The sequence below is a fragment of the Danio rerio genome, chromosome 2 (genome assembly GCF_049306965.1).
Source record: "Danio rerio strain Tuebingen ecotype United States chromosome 2, GRCz12tu, whole genome shotgun sequence".
NCBI lineage: Eukaryota > Metazoa > Chordata > Actinopteri > Cypriniformes > Danionidae > Danio > Danio rerio.
The window spans coordinates 32,859,778-32,882,549 of record NC_133177.1 but is presented as its reverse complement, the minus strand read 5'-3'; the positions used below and the strand labels follow the sequence as shown (position 1 = coordinate 32,882,549).

The following is a 22,772-nucleotide window of genomic DNA, read 5'->3' as shown; positions in this document are numbered from 1 at the left end:
ATAGGGGTGTTGTGAAATATGATTTGTAATAAGTTTTACAAAACTAAACGATTCAATTGCACAAAACGATGCTTAAAACAAAACAAATGTATTTGATTATGCAATGTAATAAGTATAATTCTTGTATTTTAGATATATTTATAGACGTAACAGCGTAAAGTGAACAATCCCCCCCGTGAAAGACATGTAAGCGTCCAGAGCCCGCCGAATCCTCTTTGGCGCTTCTCTACCCTTTTCCTATGAGGCCGGTTGTACGCTAATCTGTCAGTCTCATAATGCTTACTTTCCGTTTTAAAATTATTTAAAGAAGTCAAAACAATGTCGGAAGACGATTTAAAAGTACCGGAAGAGCTTTTCAAGGACGTGAAGTTCTATGTGGTGGGAGACATTGACCAGAAGGTACACTGAACTGTAATAAGCTATTCATTTAGCATTTGGCTAATACTGGCTTACTGACTGGTGTTAGCATAAAGGCTAATCTAAAACACTCAGATTTGGTAGAAAACTATAGGTTACGTGTGGGCAAACTATATGTAATATTATTGTCGTGTACATTAAGCTTTTTTATTCGCGTCTCTCTTTTATATTTGCTGTTATTGAAGAAGTCCTATCATTAGTAAGGTGGCTATCAATGACAACAATGCGACATTTCTTACATTAGGCTCATCTTTTAGTTATCTAAGCGTTTTATTTGCAAGTGGATGAATAATCCTGCGATTTCTGCCCCTAATGTACATTTTACACTGTTATCGGTGGCTTTTCTCTGAAATACAAACGCAACGTTATAATGTTAGCATCTGCAGCTCTCTTCTGTGTTTGGTTTTGTTTCTTTTATATTGGTTCTTCACTCTCAGTTGTCTTGCTGATATATTTATTGCGTTTGTTTACATCATTGCATTATTTTAAGTTGGGTTCTTTCTTGGTTCATCTATTTAGAGCTTGCAGCAAGATCACATTTATTATTATAAAGCGGTTTTATAGCTAATATGATCATGATCACCTGTTGACTTTTGCTAATAGGTTGTACAGCTCTTGAAATCTGGGAAAGGAAAAGAAGTATCTTACAATGCCCTCGCCACCCACATTATAGCAGAGGATGGGGACAATCCAGAGGTCGGGGAGTCCAGAGAAGTCTTTGACTTGCCTGTTGTCAAGGTATACACACAATATTGAACTTAAGACATTTTTAAAACTGTACTTATACCTAGGCATGGGATGATAGCCGTTCTCAAGGTATACCGCAGTTTAGAAAAGTCAAGGTTTGGTCAACCATTTTTATTTCATGTTTTTGCATTTAAAAAAAAAAACAAAAACTTTTTTTTGGACAACAGTATTTCCAGCAGAAAAGATCTCCAAAGATGTCGATTTAAATGTAAAGAAATCAGTGTTTTTAAAACTAATGAAGACAGCAGAAGTCAATGATTCATTTGAATCATTAAGCTGACATGTTTACTGCTCCAAAATATTTTAAATGTTTCTTAATATAAAATATATTGTGTTCAAAGGTAAAAAAGGTGTTTATTTTTTTACCCAGACATTTAAAACGAATATATTTTAGAGCAGTGACACTACAACTTGAAATTGTGATTTTTATCAAGGTTATCATACCGTCAGAATCATATACCTGCCCGTCCCTACTTATACCTGTTGTATATATATATATATATATATATATATACATATATATATATATATATATATATATATATATATATATATATATATATACATAGATATACATACATGATCATTAAATTATGCCAATTTATTTCTGTTTCAGCCGAGCTGGGTGATCCTCTCTGTCAAATGTGGCGATTTGCTCCCGTATCCTATTTCTAACTTGACTCAGTGGCTACAGTTGTGTTGTTGTTGCTGTTGTTTTTTGATAGGATGAACGGTAAAGATGAGTATCCTACACAGTGTTTTTGTAAACCTTAACTTGTAATTAATCAGAGTTACAGGATTTTCTCCAGAATCTGGGCAAGTGTTCTTTGGCGTTACAGCTTGTCTGCCACATGTAAGTCATACATGCACGTTTTGCATATTCATGCATATTTTGCCTATTCAATCAGATTTAAACATTTATTTGTTATATGCAAGTTGTATGTTAATTTTGTGATATCATATTAAAAAAAAACATTGAATGTTAATGCCAGTATGTCAGACCCCCTAGTTTAAGTTTTTTATTTATTAAATTTTTTTGTGATTTAAAAATGACAGATTTTTGTGGTAATTCCCAGAAATTTGCAAACAATTTAGCCTAATATGTAAGGTGTGCAGTCTGACACAATGACACAAATCATAAATATAAAGCTTCTTTATTTTGGTCTCTTGTCAAGACAAGATCGAAAACAGATCTAAAACGGTAGGGATTAAGCCCAAGGAAGGTTGTATAACTCAAATTTTTATCATTGAACTTTTTCTCTGTCTCAGATTTCACTTTCCGGAGCATCTGACATCATGTACCCCACACATAGGAAATGCGTTAGGGGCTTCCCCTATTGTAATACACCTAAAACACGAATTGCAGTAAAACCCGACGAAGGGAAGCGTTTTCTCTCGTTAATTGCAGGGAAAGAATTTTTGAGCTACAAGATGTCTCATCCTATTCTTGCATTGACCTCACATATAAATCACTCAGACTTTATCTGCGTCTGTTTACTGCACAGGCTGCAAAACAACCCCCCCCTCTCCATGTAATGTTAGGATTGTGAGGGTGCAGGTGAGATGTCATTTTTCAAGAGACTCAAATATAGCATGTGTGCTGCATGGGCAACGTCTATTAGTCAAGTAAAACAATCAATTGCAAACTTAAATTTAATTTGATTATATGGTTTAGAATGGGATATTTGAGATTATTTACATTTTATTTTGCGATTTATTTTGCGCTCGAATTTAGGATCGCGAAATTTGCGACGTTTTGTTGTTTTTGCGTTGGATTCAGCGGTCACGTAATTGTGAAAAACTAGGGGGTCATATGTGTGTAAATGTAAAAAATGCATTTTAAAAATGTATGCACCGATTTAAGCTGGCTATATTTAAAAAAAATAAGATTAGCATTGAAAAGCAATTACCAACAAAAAACATTGCCCGATGAGAACTCGTAATTGGATAAACTGAGCCAATCAATCTCTTCACATCTCGCATTTAAAAAAAATGATTCAGAAATGCCTGTTCCATAGTCTGTCATTAAATGACTTGGAACAGAACTGTCTCACATGATCCAATAAAAGTAACAGACGAACACATAACCGCATTCACCATTTCATATGCATACTCTGAAGAGCAGGTACGTTATTTTATATGCAAAAAGACCCTTAGTGGCTTCTCCTATTGTAGTAACTCTCATTTCTTCTTCATGATATTTGTCCTCTTCAGCTTATTGGATGGAAACAATGGTTTATTTGTTTTATGTGATATGCCAATTTTGCACACAAATTAAATGTGCCACTTTGTATGAAAATATAGCTACTGTCATGCAGCAGGATTGATTTACAAGCCTTGTTTTCATTACAGCTGGCAGAGGATCTTAACGCACTTTGGGCCTTTATTACATTCTATGGAGGTGACTGTCAGCTCCATTTCAACAAAAAGTGTACGCATCTGGTTGTGCCTGAACCAAAGGGGGTAAGCATGTTTTTTTTTGTGCCTATAATATTAAATGCATAGTACGCATATGGCACTGTGTATCAACACAGTGTTTAACTTCATCCTCTTTCTGAAGAAAAAAGGGGAAGGTGTGAGATTTTGCAGATCGCTTAAAGTTTACAAGTAATAGAGTGCGTTTAACAGCTGCTATTTGCAAGACTCTGTCTAGGTTTACGTCTGTGGGTTGTTTGCTATTGGATCAGTTGTGGAGTGGGACTGGCAGGCTGGTTTTGTTTTATTGGCTCTGAATGGTGCATTTTAAAAAGAATCAGTTTTATAGCCACCGTTCTTACCGTCTAGCTTTTTAAAGCTTGCCATTTATTGGCAACTATTGGTACCCAAACAAATGTCATTGGTTATATTTGGTGAGAATGCTAACCTTTTTAAATTGAACTCTGAGTTAAAAACATTCTGTATAATTTAACAATTTACTGTGCTGATTCATGCTCTGTTTTGACTTTGATGCTCTGTCTTTGACTTTGAGGCCATGGATAATTCAGAATGCATGTAAAGCTATGTAAAAATTGTAGTTGTAGTTCATTGTGTTGTTGTATATTAACTTATTTGCATGTAAATAATTGGTCTAGCTTGTTGGCTGGCTGGCTGACCATATTTTTAATTTATCTATTTGTCTAAACTTATCAGCAAATCAAACCTAAGTTTGTGTTCTCTCTGGCTCTCTGGTTTGTGTTCTCTGGGAACTCTTGTCCGCTCACAGTCTGCTCTCCTGCTTATTTATGTGGGAGTGACCTGCAGCTGGTTTGGGCTCTGCTGATTGAGGAAATTAAGCTCCGCTCACTTTTAAGGGTGTCACGATCCTCCAAATCCTCGATTCGATTACATTTTCGATTCTAAAGTGACGGTTCGATTCGATTTTCAGTTATGAATAATTAATAACAAATTAATTATTTGTAGCCTACAGTTTAAACTACCTGACCTGCATGGTCTTTGTTTTACCCATAAACAAATCATACAGTAAATGAATAAAGGCAAGTTACACACATAATTACCACCTGTCAATCTCTTTTTTTCTACGGGACTCATGAATAGGCATTGATATGTGTCGTTATAATGGCTGCGGTAAAAAAGGTGCACATGCAACAGGAACCAGCCAACAGTATCTGAGGTGTGCGCTAAAATGACTAAGTACAAGTGAGTGAAAGATTGAAGCAGTCTACTGACCCGCTAACTGCCTGTACCCGCTGTCTTGAGCGCATGGCTGTGTGTGCGTCTGTGTCTGTGTTTGGTCACGTGATGTGCGTTTTCAACGGTAGTGAGGAAAGAGGGCTGCTCAGAAATGCTACACGCCACTGTGGATGTCAAATCGTTGTCGTTCTAAAATGCCATTTAAAAACAAAGACATATTAGTGTAAACACTGCCAGAGTGTGTACTTTTCATGAGCGGATTTGCAACGGGGGCGGGGCAGAGGATCGCGATGCCGGTGTTGTCTATTGGACGAACCCTAATACGTGCGTTGCAGAGCTTGCAAAACTTTTTTTTTTTTTTTTTTGTCGACAACACGAACGTTATCAACATAACTCACTGGAAACCAAAATGCTTCCACACCGGCGACTTCATTGAAAGAGGAGAGGGTTTAAGCTCTGTCGACAGGTCTCCTGCGTCTGCCGTTTAACAAGCTCTTTAACAAGCGTGTTTTTTTCCCGCTTGGCAAGCCAAGCTGACTTGACATGGGGGCGTGGCAGCATCGACGATTCTATTTTATGATTCGATAATCGAAATTGAGCATAAATTTCGATCGATTTCGATTTAAAATCGAGATCGTGACACCCTTACTCACTTTATTGGTTAATAAGCTTACCTCACAAAAATGATGGTCATGCATTTGCTTTTGGAGACAGGTCTGTTTAAATATTATTATATATTCAACACAATTACACAATTTCTAATCAATTAAGGCTTTGGTGGGACAAAAAAAGCTGTTTTCCGGCCACTAGGTTGCTGTTGAAAGTGGTGTTCGTAAGGCTAGCAGGGGGTGCTTGACCTGTGGTCTGTGAGTCCTAATGCCCCAGTAAAAGTAAAGGGGACACTATACTGTCAGTGAGCGCCGTCTTTCGGTTGAGACATAAAACCGAGGTCCTGAGTCTCTGTGGTCATTAAAAATCCCATAGCACTTCTCGTAAAGAGTAGGGTTGTAACCTCGGTGTCCTCCATCGGCCCTCACTGATCATAGCCTCCCAATCCTCCCCATCATGCTCGTGCAGAGACTGTCCAAAGGGCATGTGCAGGATAAAATTTTTGAAGAGCAGGTGGGGGTTGTTGTTGTCGTCGTCGTCGTTGTCGTCGTCGTCGTCGCCGCCACCGCCGGGTGCATACTGAAGAGTGGTTTTGTCACGCGCGTACTGTTAAGCGCGGGGTGGTAGGGAACACGCGTACTCAGGAGCGGTGTTGTCGCGCGCGGGAATCAGTGCCCAGAAAATAAACTTTTTTTTAAATTCAACAAGAAATAGGAAAAAAATCACTTTTTTTTTAAGTCAAGACACGATGATATTGTGTATAGAAGATGCCGCATTGGACGCACAAGACTCACGCATGAACATTTACTCAAAGGAGAAGAACCCCCATAATGCCTTTATTGCAACAAAAAACAAACTGTTAAACATATTCTTGTGGAATGCCCCATTTTTAATGTTCTTAGACAACAATTTTTAACTGGAGAGACTCTAAGTGAAATTTTTAAAAATGTTAATCCTTCTAAAATTGTAGAATTTTTATCAAAAGGAAACCGTAAAAAACTGTTTTAGATTTTTATCATATATATTATCATTTTTATTATTATTTATGTATTTTACCTTGTGTATTATTTATTTCTGTTAATGACTTAATTTTTTTTAGGACTTTTTTTAAGAATATAGAAAAGTGGTATTCATAAAATGTGGTAACCTTGATCTGTTTTTTTTTTGCCATGACATAGCCATAGAAGCTGAAATGGCAATAAAATTAAAACTCTCTCTCTCTCTCTCTCTCTCTCTCTCTCTGAAGGGCGGTGGGGGGGCACTTTTGATCATTTTAGAAGGGCACTTTCTATCCAAGACTAAAAAGGACATGTGCACTGCACAGGTTGAGCCCTATGTGTGCATGTGCCTGCTCCCCATGCACTGAATTGTCTCTATTACTATCTCTCCACTCCATGTATAGCCGGTGTGTGGTGAGCGCACTGGCGTCATTGTCCTGTGGCTGTCGTCGCATCATCCAAGTGGATGCTGCACACTGGTGGTGGTGTGGAGAGAGAGACACCCCCTCATGATTGTTAACCGTAACACTAACCCTAAATCCCTTATGGTGGGCATATCCCTTATTTTTACATCCTAATGTTGACGGGTATGATGGCCTTACAAGATAAAATGCGCTATATAAATACACTTTGCTTAAGTACATCCAAAAATGTAGGAAAAACCCTGGAGTAATATTAACTTATGTTATGTTGCATGCATTTATAAAACTTTTTTTGTTATTACCAAGTATTTAAATGGCACATAAGTAAATAAGTACATATAGCGTTTGGAACAAAAAACAAATATTATAATATTCATATTTTAATCTTATTTTGTTGAAAAACTGCAGGATTTGATCAAAGCAGCTTTTTGGTTAACAAAGCCTTTTAAATTACATGCTTGGGAAGATGGTTGACGTATGTTATATTCCCAAATGCACCTATTCTAAGCAACACAATTTTTTGGCGCATGCAGAAATTAAGTTTCTGTGGAGGAGCATGTATTGTGAAATATATTTATTTAATTAAATTACAGCTTGTGATTTGATAATCGCACCGAGACAGTGTGCAATTTCTGTTTCATTTCGATCAGTCATGCAGCTCTACTGTAATTTGTTTTTCATTTGTTTGTTTTTTTCTGTATTTTCCAGGCCAAGTACGAGTGTGCTTTGCGGCATAATAACATAAAGATAGTAACTCCAGAATGGATTTTGGACTCTGTAAAAGAAAAGAACAGGAAAGATGAGATGCTATATCACCCACGACTCACATTATATGATGCACCGGAAGAGGAGGGCAGTGAGTATGAAAACGAGAGGAGCTCACGATCTGAAGGTAGCTATAGTGACAGACGCTCGCCTCACAGCCGACGCTCCAGCCCTACATCATCCCGAGACGCATCCCCAGCAGGCAGGCGCTCACCCTCAACCAAACATGAACGCAAATCAGAGTTGATGTTCGATGACTCTGATGACTCATCCCCAGAGAAGGAGGATCGCAATCTCAATTGGACCCCAGCTGAGGTGCTTCCGCCTGGTCCGGCTAAACGTCGACTACAGCCTGGCAAAGAAACCGGTTTGATCAATCTGTGTGCCAATGTCCCACCTGTACCAGGAAGCTTTGGGCCACCTGATGCACGAATGGTCGGTGCAGGTGCAGGTGGAGGTGTGCCTATGGGGGTGGAAAGATTAGAGGTCATGAGTGAATGGAATTCAGCCGCCAGGACGCTAAGAAACATCACTAACAACACTGATACCCAACAGCCCTCTCGACCCTCCAATGTGGCACATGTAAGGATTAGAATTTTCAATGTAACTTTTATATCTAAAGGAAGAATTTCTCCTATATTTATAAGGCCTAATTAGGGCTGGGTGATTTAAATTAATTGAACTATTAATTAATTTTTTGACCTCATAGTTTACTGACAGATTTTGTACAGTAAATAGGCTCACATATTACAAGTGAGAGATTTTTGATCTTTACTATCTATGATTATTTACTTTAATGTTGAACAACTGGAATTAAAACACACATTGCCTTAAACAGTCACTTTCTTGAAAAACAAAGTTGAAAAAAACTTTTGGAAACAAATTTAATCTTTAGGTTTTTCATATTAAAAGTAGAGAATAAGTAGTTTCTCTTTTAAATAAAGTACCTCTTGTATATCCTGTAAATAATATTTTAAACCATGCATTTTTTGAGTCTTCAGTAAACAAATATTTTAATATAAATAATAATCTTAATGTAATGGACAATATGCAGTCTCAAGGCTTTTCTGGCGCAGCTTACAATCATCATCAAAGTAGTGCAAAAGTAGTGCAACATCCGTGCATTCAACGCAGAAGTATAAATCAGCCTTAAGCGAGTGAGCTTACATGACTCCACATGCAGCACAGAAAATAATTGAAAAAATTGACATGGAAAAATTTGATCGATTACAGATTCTGAATGACTATTTCAGTTATTTTCGATTAATCACCCAGCCCTAGACCTAATGCTTTGACCATATTTTGCACAGTGTATCAATCTAGATATGTCCTGTGGACGCGAGAAGGTGTGCAGCTTCAACGGAATACTCTAAATTATTATTAAAGTATTTTTGTTCTGTTGAACACAAAAGAAGATATGTCAAAGGATGTTGGAAACCTGAAACCCTAGACTTTCATAGTATTTGTTTTTTCTACAATGTATATAAATGATTGCAGGTTTCCAACATTAATCAAAATATCTTATTTTTTGTTTAACTGAACAAAAATATATATAATTAGTTTAAAAAATCGAGGTTGAGTAAATGGTGACAATTTGCATTCATTCAGGCTGCAATTTGTCAATTCTGTCTAAAAGCACACAGTGAAACTTCATGCGTATAAAAAAAAAACTAATAAAGGATCAAAATTAAATATCTTTGTAGTATTTTTATAATTTAATTTGTACAAAAGGCAGAAGTGTCTTTATGTATTTTTAAAGTTTAATGAAACATATGCATTTTTCTACAGATCATCCAGAGTTTTTCCGCATCCTCTAAAGGTGTAGTGGATCATATGGGAAATCAGGGCCAGTCTGGTATTCCCAACCAGCTTCTGTTAAAAGCCCAACAGCAGCTTCCTCCTGAAGCACAGCAGCAGTTACTGCAACAACAGCAGCAGCAACAGTCACATCAGCTACAACAGCAACAGCAGCAGCATCAGATGGCACAACAACATCCCATGATGCTGCCACAGGTCATGCAGATGCACCACCATCAACAACAACAACAGCATCAGCCGCCGCCACAGCAACAACAGCAGCAGCAAAACCAACAAGGCTTTCCTCAAATGCCTCCACAATCGCATCAGTTCTTACAGCAACAGATGCATCAGCAGATGTATTCCCAACATCAACAGCAGCAGCAGCAGCAGCAACAACAGCAGCAGCAACAACATGCATTCCCACAACAAATGCGACCCCAACAGCTTCCGAGGCTGCCCTTGCAGCATCAGCAGCAACATGTGCTGCAACAACAGTTACAGTTACAGCAGCAGCACAGACTTCAGTTGCAGTTGCAACAACAACAACAACAGCAGCAGCAACAACAACAACAGCAGCAGCAGCAGCAGCAGCAACAACAACAACAAAAACAACAACAGCAGCAGCAGCAAAACCAGCAGCAGATGCACCAACAGCATTTGCAGCAGCAACAGCATTTCCTACAACAACAACTCCAACAGCAGCACATGCAACAGCTGCAACAACAGCAGCAAATGCAGCAGCAACAGCAACAACATCTGCAGAACCAGCAGCCTCTGCAACATCAGAACCAGCAGGTTAATCCACATCAGACACAGACTATGCTTCAACCTCCAATCACATCTGCACAGCTCTTTGGACACGAGCCTGGCCATGACAGTAAGTGCAATTACTTTACGATATCACCCAGCTGCACATTGTTTTGTGAGCACAATACATATAGTCTGTCTTTGTGAGAAAGTAAAAACGGAAACAGTGACTTCTCCTGAATAGAGTTGTATTAATTTATAATATTCTACGGTGACATTTATCATTACCTTTTCAGTACCTGAAGAGGGATTCCTGGTTGGCTGTATTTTTGCCATTGCTGACTATCCAGAACAAATGGCTGATAAACAGTTACTGGCCACATGGAAAAGGGTAAGCGACTCCGCCACACTCCAACAAATACTAAATTATTCCTTTAGAAAATTGATTTATTTTAATCCATATTTTAAGCTAGCATGTTATGTTTTAGATTAAATTCAACATCAGGAAAGACAGTATTTTTTTGTAGTTTTTTTTATTATTGGCAATTCTCAATCAGAGTTATTGCAAGTGAGAGAAATAAAAACCATAATACAATAATTTTACAATATTAAAGAAAAAATTGACATGGTAATTCAAGGAATTCCTTACTCTCTTATCTAGGGTTGGGCAATGTCAACTAATTTGGCATCATACGATGTCTAATGTGAAACATAGCGATGGACGACGGATGGCATCATCGTCGTAGGCGGCGGTGAAGTTTTTTTTTTATGCATAATTAATAAATTTATAACAAATTAGTTCTTTGTAGCCCACCGTTTTAACTACCTGACCCTTATGGTCTTTGTTTTAACCATAACCAAACCATAAATAAATAAACACAAGTTATACACAAATTACCACCTGTCAATCACTTGTTCTGCAGGACTCTTGCATAAATAGTTCTGCGGAAAATTACTAAGTACAAGCATAAAAGCGAAAGACTGAAGCGGTGTACTGATGCTGTGACGCGTTACCAGATAGATTCAAAAGAGTCGTTAGATAGAGACTAGATTAATTCAATATCACATTTAAAACTACAGTAAGCCTCGATCCAGTGGTACATCCTTGATAAACTGTCTGACGTGTACTGCTCTCTGGGGTTTTGTGCTTGAAGCACCCGCTGACTGCTGGAGCTCAGACCCTCGCATACTCTGCAGCATGACAGTGTGTGTGGGGTCACGTGATGTGCGTTTTCAGCAGAATAGTGTGAAAGGAGGGTTTTTTTAGAAATTCTAGGTGAAACGCTAATGTGGATGTGGATCGTTTACATTCTAAAATGCCATTTTAAAACTAAGACATATTAGTGTAAACGGGGCTGTGCGTATTTTTTAGCAAGTGGGTTGCTGCTTTGACGGGGGTAGGGCGGAGGATCGTGATGCCGGCTAAACATTGTGATGTCTATTTGCCATCGGCGATTGACCATGCATCGTCTATTGACCCAACCCTACTCTGAAGCATATTCAGAGGAAAATATAGAAAGTAAATGACAACAACAAAAAACAAACAAAACAGTAACAAACAAAAGATTAATAAAAAAAAAAAAATAAACCATTACTGTTAAACACCAGATATCACACAATTTATTTTTCGAACACGCTCTTTGATAAGTTTTTATCATTCAAAAGCAAGAAAAAAGGCAGATACTGACAGGGTTAGATATGTAGGGCAGGTCACAAAAAAGCTATTTTTTAAAATACCAAACTGTATAGAAATCCGTTTTGCCGTTAATTGTATATCTAATTTTTCTATTTGAATAAACTGCCACAGGTCATACATCCAACAAATGTAGCTTGGTGGATAATGTTTTTTCCAGTTAAGTAATACAATTCTATTAGCAAATATTAAGCAAAAGGCTAATACACTTGACTGCAAAGATGACATTTGTAGGATGAAGTCCAAACAGTGCCACTGACGGACATGGTTCAATTTTTAGAAGAAAATATCAGAGATTGGTTTAAAAATTGATTTCCGAAAATTTTTTTATCTAAGAATAAAGCCATGATAAAGGGTGGCTGGAGCTTGTCAGCATCTGTCACAAATAGGATCAATTTCTGGGTTTATTTTAGAAGATAGTATTTTTTAAAAAGTTGTTCAATGTAAGCAATGTGCAACAAACTTGAGGAATTATGTTGAATGAATTATGGAAATTTTCAAGATTCATGGAAATAAATTATTTCATTAATAGTTCATTATAATTATAAATTGTAATTAATTTTTTTTATATATACATTCCTTCAAGCATAATGCAAATAAAACATTATTTTACACAGATAATTCAGCTAAATGGAGGGACTGTAGACTCTGCTCTCAACCGCTGCACTCATTTACTTTGTGAGAGTCAAGTCAGCAACACCTATCTCCAGGTAAGCAAGACAGCTTGCTCTGAAAAGAAACATGCATGATACATTTTGCCTACCATCTGCTGTGCTGCATAGTGATATAAATGCATCTTTAATGTTATGTGTCAAGGCTTATCTTAATCATTACTTTTATAATGATCTATTATAAAATGTTTTCCTGTGCCAGGCGCTGAGGGAGGGAAAGCGTTGTGTGACGGCTCACTGGCTCAACACTGTCCTCAAGAAGAAGAAGATGGTCCCCCCTCACAGGACCCTTCATCTTCCCTTCAGCTTTCCTCCAGGGGCCAAACCGTGTGCACAGCATGTAAGAACCATCCCTTTCTATTCATATTCTTTATTCACGAGTTTAACGTCATTATAATAGGGCTGGGAAAAAAAAACTTTGCATTAAAATTTCATTCTTTTAAGCAATCCTGTTTAAATCTCATTTTGTCTTTTTTTTATTGCACCTCAGATTATTTCTGTGACTGGATTTGTGGACAGTGACCGTGATGATTTGAAGCTCATGGCGTATCTAGCAGGAGCACGATACACAGGCTATCTGTGTCGAAGCAACACTGTCCTTATCTGTAAAGAGTAAGAAGCAATGCAGTCTCATGTTTATGCCTTCTATTTACATTTATGTAGTATATTCACAATAAAGTTGATCTCACCCAGGGTGATTTTTATATCTGTCTGGAAGCTTAATCTGTTTTTAATTATTGCTAATATAACCCCCCCCTCCCCTCAATGCCATTAGACCAAGCGGGCTGAAATACGAGAAGGCGAAGGAGTGGAGGATCCCATGTGTGAATGCACAGTGGCTGTGTGACATCCTACTAGGAAACTTCGAAGCTCTCCGGCAAATCCAGCACAGCAAATACACTCAGTTTAATTTGCCTGACCCGCTGGCACCAAATCATCATCTTGTGCACAACCTTCTGAGTAAGCTTTATTCCAAATTGCAACAGTATAATTAATATTGCTGCAGATTTATTGGGATGCTACAGCTGGCATATTTCCAAGCTGTTGAGGAGGTAGAACATAACATTCTCTCGTTTTTGATGTCAGGTGCTTGGCGTATTCCTGTGAAGATCTCACCGGAGGCATTGGCGGTGAGTGGTTCTCTCATGGACACACTCTGATTGCTCCCTCTCTCTTGTTTAAGATGCTGGAGTCTTGCAGTCAAGTCCTCAGTGGACACGCATGTAACAGCATGTCTGGGCAGAGGTGTATGTGTAGAGACTCGCAGTCACTTTTTATTATTTTTTTTCCTCTTCACACAGAGTTTACGTCTTCAGCTAAAACAGAAACAGGCTGACGTCAGTGTGCAGCCGCCCAGCAAGAGACCCAAGTGAGTTCAAATAGTGCAAATGGTGAAGGGTTATTTTTGGAACTGTAGATATCTGTGCAATTTTCTCTCAGTCCCTTAACTATATTTACATTTGGACATTATTGCTGAGCACATGAGTACATAGTAGGGATGCTCATTTCGACAACCGCTGCTCGTTAACCAAATATTAACCGTTAACTGGTCAGATTAATATTACATTTTTATTTATATAAAAAAAAAATTATAAAATTTTATTTTCCTCCATTAAATAATCTCAAATCAATCACTCCACGCAAAATAAGCATTTAACAAACCTCTGTCAACATTTTTAATAGAAGTCATTAGTTTAAAGGTTATGGTTATGTCGAGTGTGTAGTTTACCTTTGGTTTCTTTTTCTCTGTCTCACTCATGGTTTATTATTGGGCTGCGTGTGATGAAAGATAATGACAAGGCTCATACAGTATGTTGACTTTTTCTAAAGTATAGGCTACTATAGCAAATAACAATTTTGTTGTTTACATGTAATATTGCATTAATTTTCATACGTTTTATATGCTATAAAATGAAAGCCTCAGTTTGGTGCGGAGTTATCATTATACAAAAGTCAAGAACATCTTTGGATTTGTTTGATTCTTAGATTAGGTTATTTGAATATTTTATAAAACTTTTAATAACAAATTTTCCAAATGGAGAAAAGGTTGATTTGTTTGTTAAACACTAAATCATCAAAACTATAGCCTATTTGTTGTGTTTATAAGTAAAAGATGAGTGGAGTGCACTCTGATGGAGAGAAAATTCAGACTATCAGACTTGTTTTCAAAGCAGCGCACATTTCAGAGTTTTGTTTTGCGGCTTCTTTCTCTAATTGTGCAAATAAACAGAATTGTTTATGATGCGGATCCAGGACCGAGGCAATCATCACTAGCGCTGGCTTGGCATCAACTTGTCTGTGTCAAACTGACCAGCAATATCCTCCTTTCATTTTGCTTCTTTGGCAAAATATGTCTGAGGGCACGTGTGGTTGCAAGTGTTACCGTCCAACGAGTTAACTAATATGTGTTGCACGATTATTCAGCCAAATAAAAAAAAAAAGAAGAGAATATTTTTAAAAAACGATCAACTGATATCATTAATCAATTAAAAACACACCCTTTCGGTTAACGGTTATTATGAACATCCCTAGTATACAGCCTTTGCAAGTATGTTGTGAAGTATATAATTAATTTTTTTAATCATCTTTAAAAAATGAATGTTCTGAAACTTCTATTTTAAAATATCTCAGTTACTGCAATCAACATTGAGCAAGTAGTACTTCACTTTTGCTTTAAATCCATTTTAGATGTTACATTAACTATTCAATATGTTTATATTTTTTTTCCATTTGTTACTAAGTAAGGAAAAATCTTAATAAGTAAGCTAAAATATCTTTATAATGGTTGATAATTATGCATATTAAATAGGGCTGTTGGTACACAAGCACAATGTTTGTTAACAATTTGTCTTTGTCCAATGGCAGATTTTCTTCAGAAGTTATGACTTAATAAACATAATTTGTACTCATTAAAAAAGAATAAGTATCTCTTAACCTACTTAAACAAAGGTTCTGCAACATAAGCACCTTTTTACGGATTCTTACAGTCTTGGTAGTTTTTTTTTAATTTTTTTAACTTGTACCACCTTGTGGGCAAATTAATTAGTGTGCGCAAAAACTGAACTGATGGTGTTTGCTGAAAATGAGATGTGCATCTCATTCATGTCACGGTAGCCCTACCATCTGTGTAAAAACGGAAGGATATTTTTGTCAAAAAATGTAATGTTGAAAGAATGATGAATAAATCATGGCTTTCTGAGTTGAATGTTGGACATTGTCTATCTTTTTTTACAGGCTAGAAGAGTTGCCAACACCCACTAAAAAGCTTCCACCTGATTCAACACCTTACGTCCTTTTCACAGGCTTTGAACCTCTGCAGGCTCAGCAGTACATAAAGGTAACTAAACAGATGCACGCTTCCTGTTGACAGTGGTGACGTTGCCAAATTTCAGTTTTACGAAGTGCCATAAAAAGTCTATTGTGTGCTGTCGGCTTCAAGGCTGCTGAAAAGCTCTGAAAATGAACATGTTTGTAAAACAGTCATGTGCTCATTTCCTCTGAACTCTTTGAGAGTGCTGAGAAATATATTGTTCAATTCAGATGTGCTTCAGTAAGTAACCCTCATGGTTTTCTGTTCGCCCTCCCCTGCATCCTTTTTATCCTCTCTTTTATCATCTTTCTCTCTCCTCCTTGGCTGCAGAAATTGTATGATCTTGGAGGGGAAGTGGCTGACAGCACTCAGAAGTGCACTCATCTGGTTGCTAACAAAGTGACAAGAACGGTGAAGTTCCTCACTGCCATATCCGTAGTCAAGCACATAGTCACTCCAGAATGGCTGGAGGAAAGCTGGAAAAGCCAGAAATTTGTGGGTGAGTCGGGTAGAGTTAAATACACGTCTACAGTATGTCTATTTTTGCTAATGTGAGAATGCTCTGAGCAGCCTTTCTTCCTATTCCAGCTAGAAGTGTTTTGTGACTTAAAAAAAATAAATAATTCATAATTTTTTAATGAATACATGGATTGAAATAAAGTTGGTTCTTGAGTTTGCAAATTGTTTCTATAGAAATGGACTAACAGTCTCAACCCAGATCCAACTTTGGTGTAAAGTAATTTCTGTGCCTGTTAGAAATGTGAGGATTTTTGATTTATTAGATTAGAGTTTTGGCTTTTTAAACCTATTAAATGTTGTCATTTGACTGACAGCTTGTTAGGTCTGAGCACTGTACCAAAGAGACATGCAACCAGTGGTGGAAAGAGTACTGAAAAATCATACTCAAGTAAAACTACTATTACTTACCTAAAAATGTAGTGCAAGTAGAGTAAAAGTATCTGTTGTAAATATTACTCAAAGTATGAGTAAAAAGTAGAGCTTTCTAAAGTACTCATGAGTAGTGAGTATTACGCTTAAAAAAAACTGATGCATTTACATGTAATTTGTGGATGTGTGTCAACGTAAAATTCTGTACTACATTTAGTTATTGGCCAGCAGGCACACAATGTCACAAGACATTAATATTAAATTAGATTTAGGTTGTAATGTCTGGTGACCAAAACTAAATGTCTAGCCAGCGTCTAAGGATTTAGGTTGTGTTAGAAAGTGGCCAACATCTTAAACTGTCAAATACTGACATTTATTCATCAGGTATGGCAACCAGAATCCAACGTCTGATAGACGTCATACTGGTAACGTTCACACAACGTCCAGCTGTAACATCATTAGATGTTGGATGTTGAGTTCTGAAATCAACCCAATTCTCGATTCAAGACAAAATGCAACATCCCTGCAACGTCAATCTGATGTCATGTGCCTGCTGGGTGTTTAAGGCCATTTCTGTCATCATACTGTAAACATCCATCATCTTCTCAACAGTGACATGCATCTAAACAGTCTCTGGGTCAATGTGTGTAAAGATTTTGGACATCTTCTTGGACACTTTTATTGCTTCCAAACAGTTACTGCAATTATAAATCACCCATGCGGTAGTTCATTATGATGCGATTTACCTTCTATGTGCGATTTGATTGGACAGGAATCACAAGATTACTCCGCCAATCCACACAGAAAATAAAAAATAAAAGTAGTGACTGCAGTTTGAAGTAATGTAGTAAAAGTACCAATACTGCACTAAAATGTACTCAAGGGAAAGTAAAAGTACACATTTTTAGTTAGTAAATTACAATTTCTGAGAAAAACTACTCAATTACAGTAATTTGAGTATTTGTAATTTGTTAATTTACACCATTGCATGCAACAAATTTAATAAAATGTCCTTTCATAAATGTATTTTTACATTTTTGTTTTACTCATTAAACTGTATATAATTGCATTGATTTTATTTATTTATTTTTGAGCTGGTTTCTGTTTTATTGGCTATTGTAGGTTTGTCATGGATCACACTAAGGGGCCGTTTGCACAAATTTTTCAGCCAAAAAAAGGGAAACGTTTTATATATTTTTATATATTTTATTCATTTATTTGGAAATGGCAATTTAAATTTTTTTTTTGCCTTTTTACTTTAATTTTTTTAAATATAACTTTAATAATAGTGTGATTTGAGCTGCATTCAAATTTTTCTTCTTCATGCATTGAATATTTTTTGGACTTTTTTTTATTTTTTGGAAGTTGTACTTGCAAGTGTTTGTTCATTTGTGTTTATCTGTGTGTGGTCCATACTGCATATCAGATCATTAATTGACTTTTAATAGTGGCTTGACATTTTAAAAACGTTATATTAGCTCTCACAGATATATTGTGCATCTTTAGTGCTAATTAGATTTGGCTTTGTGTTTGCAGATGAGCAAAGCTACATGCTGCGAGATGCAGAGGCTGAGGTGCTGTTCTCTTTTAGCCTGGAGGAGTCACTGAAGAGAGCTCATGCAGCTCCGCTCTTTAAGGTTTGGAGCTTTGAGAAAATTGATATACTGTGTAACTTTATTGTGTTCATGTTTACTCACACATAGTCGTGACTCTGCACTGACATGTGACTTAATTTGAGATCACAGGGAAGCATTGGGTGTCTGTTCAGCAGTCTCTTTATTATTTTTTTATTTTTACAGGGGAAGTATTTCTATATAACTCCAGGAATCTGTCCCAGCCTCAGCACAATGAAGCTTATAGTGGAGAGTGCCGCAGGGAAAGTGCTCTCCAAACAGCCCTCCTACCGCAAGATCATGGAGCACAAGCAAAACAAGGTACACTAATCAGATCCTCAATACGGGTGCTTGTGGGGCTGTTGTTTTGATGAAGATGCTGGGTCAGACTCGACTCTTTCACTTAATGAACTCCTATTTACAGCCAACACAACAGAGCTGTTCTCTGGATTTGGTGCTCTGTTAAATCATTTGGCCTGTTGAATCACAATGACCATGTAAATACTACAGCTGAATTCAGTTGTCAGTTCAGATTTCAGTATGTAATCCTGCACACATAGTTTAGTCATTTATGGACATTTAAGTAATCTTTGCAACTAGATTACCTCCAGATGGGAAAATCCAGGTAGTGGCAACAATATTTGTGACCCCCCCCCCTCTGTGAAACCTCCGCTTAAGTCATGGTATTTATTTTTTGAGAAAGCGTCAAAGAGGTATAGCCTTAAAAATGACAAACATATGCTATTTCTATTTATTATAGTAAATGACAGATCAAATATCAAGGTTTTAAAATACAGTACTATATTTACAATATAACATGATTAAAAACTGAAATTAACAATTGTATCAACACTTTTTTTAAAATATCTGAGTTTTGCAGTTTCAGTGGTGTCTGGGTTTACTTCCAGTAGAGAAACAGCACCTTGTTCTCATATCATTCTGGTAATATATAATTTTTTTTACTATTAGAGACAACAAACACACAATTACAATTTGATATCCCTCCTAAATGTGCAAATGTCGGGTCAGTCCCTGAAATAAAAGCAGAGCTGCAACTTCAGCCTGCTTCCGCTTTTTTTGGAGATTTTTCCTCTTCATCACTGAAGTTTGAAGAACTGTTTGTTTTGTTTTTATAGCTCAAAATTTGTCAAGGTAACATAATTACTTTAAGTTCATTTTATGGCTGATTTATAGTTTTATATACTGTTAGTAAATATTATTAAATAGTTAATTGTCTGTGAATGAAGACAAGAGAGTTTCAACATGACTTAACATGAAAAATACTATAGTAATTTATTGTAAAAACAGATCAAGAGTCTACAGCTCATTTCTGATAAATGTTCACAGACACTTTTACAGAAGAGGTCACATTTATAAAATAGTTTGTTTATGACGTGTTTAAACATGGTCATTAACCACATATTAAAATATCACAAACTGCACTTGCCTACATTTATGCCTTCTTAAACTGTAAGTGTTGAAATATAATCGTTTATATTAAGTGAACTTGGCAATGCTTCAAGAGCATACTTTGCAAGCAGCCTCCCACACAAAATAAAAATCACATCGTAGACCAACCCAAGTTTTTAAAATGGTAATTCATAATATTGTTTTAAAGCATTGTATTATTTGAGATGTTACCAAATGCTTTTATAAAAGGATTCAATAAATATGGTTCAAGCGTGCTGGAAGAGCACACTACCTGATTTTGAAATGAGAGTTTTGTTGGTGTTTATATGTCTGGCGCAAAATCAAACTTGTGCTCTTCCTGTGTTTGTTTTAGAATTTACCGGAAATCATACTAATAACCTGTGAAAATGACTCTCATCTGTGCCGAGAGTATTTCCTGAAGAACATCGGTAAGATGACGCTGTTCCCATCTCAGCATTTACATTTAACACAAAACCATGGTTAAAAAAACAAACAAACTACATGGTGTGCATTTAATATCCGAGATGTACTCTACAATTAATGCTTAATTGATTTCTTCTGTCTTTATTTCAGAAGTGTACACTGCTGAGCTTATATTGACAGGGGTGTTGACTCAGTCCTTGGATTATGAATCATATCCTTTTAAAATAAATGCAAGATTGAACAGACAAATGATAAACAATCGCCTTTGAGTGACTTCTGAATCAACATATGGTTGACTGAACCACAAAACTTTGCTGTCATTGATATCGGACTTGAATCTTAGCAATTTTACAGAATTTTATCTTCTATGTTTTTTAATGCTGGGTTTATTATAATTTTTTTTAAAGAATCCTTTTATTTTAATTTGTTTGAATTGATTTGTGGATGTATGTTCTATTTGTTTCGCTCCTTAACAATCTCACGTATAAATTCACATGATGTCCTTGTCAGGACAGGAATATTTTATGACTGCTGGTGCCCTGTTCTGGATCAACGCTAAAGGTTGCTTATATTTTAGTGTACAGTCATGTTATCTTTCAATGTTTGTATTTTATTAATTGATTATTACATTTCTTACCAGTTTTGTAAAGAAAGTAACAGTGAGTCTTAATACATTGCTGTTATTTGTAATGATTGTTTAAATGAAGGCAAAGCTATGTTTTTACTGTGATTTTAAATGTTTGCCCCTTTTGGAATAAAATCTGAATTTGATTGCAATTCTTAAATCATGACTCTGTCATTTGATTTAATTTGTTTAAAGGCTTTGTGTTTTCATTAGGGAAGAGTTCTTACTATTAACTGGATTGTCACTGTTGAGTTGATGACCGAAATGGCCTTAAACACCCAGCAGGCACAGGACGTAACATGATGTCAGATTGACACCATACCAAAACGTTGTGGAGACGTTGCATTCTGTTTGGAAATGAAAATCGGGTTGATCTCAGAACTCAACATGAGGCCAACGTCAATGTCTAACATCCAACCAAATGGCAACGTCTAATGATGTTACAGCTTGATGTTGTGTGGACGTTACCAATATGACATCTATCAGATGTTGGATTTTGGTTGCCATACCTGATGAATAAATGTCAGTATTTGATGTTAATATGACGCTGGTTTAAGATGTTGGCTTGATGTTGGATTTTGGTCACTTTCTCACAACCTAAAATTAAATAAATATCGACGTCATTTTACGTCATCATTAGACATCAAAATAACATTGTCCTCAGATACTGGCTAGACATTAAATTTTGGTCACTTGATGTCACAACCTAAATCTAGCCTAATATTAATGTTTTATGATGTTGTGTGCCTGCTGGGCAATAACTAAATGCACTACAGAATGTTACGTTTACACACTTCCACAAATTACATGTAAATGCATCAGCTTTTTACTCACTACTCTTGAGTACTTTAAAAGGTCTACTCATACTTTATGTAATATTTACCATAGATACTTTTACTCTACTCGCACTACATTTTTAAGCTTTTACCCAAGTATGATTTTTCAGTATTCTTGCACCATTTATTGGATTATTTTTTAGATTATCAATGTAATTATCGTCCTTGGTGTTAAGGGCTCCTAATAGATAACCTTAGTTCAAATGACATTTCTTAAATCACAGATCATATTAAAGCAGAAGTGTTGTTCATAATCAGTGGTATTTAAAACCCCCAATACTGCCAGTTTTATCAGGACACAAACCATATTTACACAATGACTCTTCTCAGTTTGGCTTTTGAGAGTACACATGCTGCTCTGTTCTCATCGAGGCATTCTTCTCTTAAAAGCATTATTCCTGATAGACAAAATTCAATTAAATGCTAATGAAGTGTTAGAGTACTTACCGGTGGAAGGCAATTGTGTGCTGTCAGACAGTTCGCCTGCGGTGATCCCCTGGCTCCTGCGCTGGGTTTTGGAGAGGAGCTGGCAGTAATGCCCTCTAAAATGGGATAAATTAAAACTTACCCAGCCAAGGTCATGTGCCAGAAATGCAACAGGGGAAACAATAGGTGCTTCAATCACCCGCTCGAGTATAGAAATATGGATCGATACCTCTACTAGGACTGTCTGTGATGCTTTTGTTTTGGAGTCTAACATGCATCACCAGGGAATGCTTGACAACTCTATAGTGTTATTGTTTTTTTTCAACACAAACTGAACTGAACAGCTTCATACACTTCATATACTTCATATACTTTTTTTAAGTTGACTCCTGAGATTGTCTACTGTATACAAAATATATCTTAACATGTTATGCACTGTAATAAATTAAGCTGTCGCTTAAGATTTAGAAGTAATAAGGTAAGCTCTCTCTCTTTTTAAGCTTAGTTTATGCCAAGAATAATTATTATAACAGTGTTCACATCTATCAGTGACTGTCAGTTTTACAGATACCAATTTTCTTATCAAGGTGGCAGTAGACTGCAGTGTGATGTGCTGCTTTAAACGCTAAAGTCATTTAATTTTGATGGATTCTGAACGGCTTTATTTATCATTTGTCAACTGAAAGGTGATTCCAACTATTGTTGCTATAGCATACAGTAG

The 22,772-nt window shown here is 36.5% G+C and overlaps 1 protein-coding gene across 2 annotated transcripts; it reads left to right on the top strand.

Annotated features, from left to right (window-relative positions):
* Positions 1-214: 214 nt before the first annotated feature.
* On the top strand, positions 215-20,949 carry paxip1 (PAX interacting (with transcription-activation domain) protein 1). Of its 2 annotated transcripts, NM_001005929.2 has the most exons (21): positions 218-399; positions 1,021-1,155; positions 1,781-1,824; positions 1,954-2,017; positions 3,517-3,627; positions 7,532-8,170; positions 9,377-10,265; positions 10,432-10,526; positions 12,446-12,538; positions 12,702-12,839; positions 12,990-13,111; positions 13,275-13,459; positions 13,586-13,629; positions 13,801-13,868; positions 15,734-15,836; positions 16,140-16,308; positions 18,234-18,334; positions 18,497-18,631; positions 20,094-20,169; positions 20,315-20,375; positions 20,647-20,949. In NM_001005929.2, the coding sequence occupies exons 1-21, from the start codon at positions 319-321 to the stop codon at positions 20,660-20,662; spliced, it is 3,369 nt and encodes a 1,122-aa protein (NP_001005929.2). In that variant the 5' UTR covers positions 218-318; the 3' UTR covers positions 20,663-20,949. The 2 variants fall into 2 exon arrangements, with proteins under 2 accessions (XP_021335681.1, NP_001005929.2); XM_021480006.3 differs by lacking the exon at positions 20,647-20,949 and having other exon boundaries at positions 215-399; positions 20,315-20,563.
* The last annotated feature ends 1,823 nt before the right edge of the window (positions 20,950-22,772 follow it).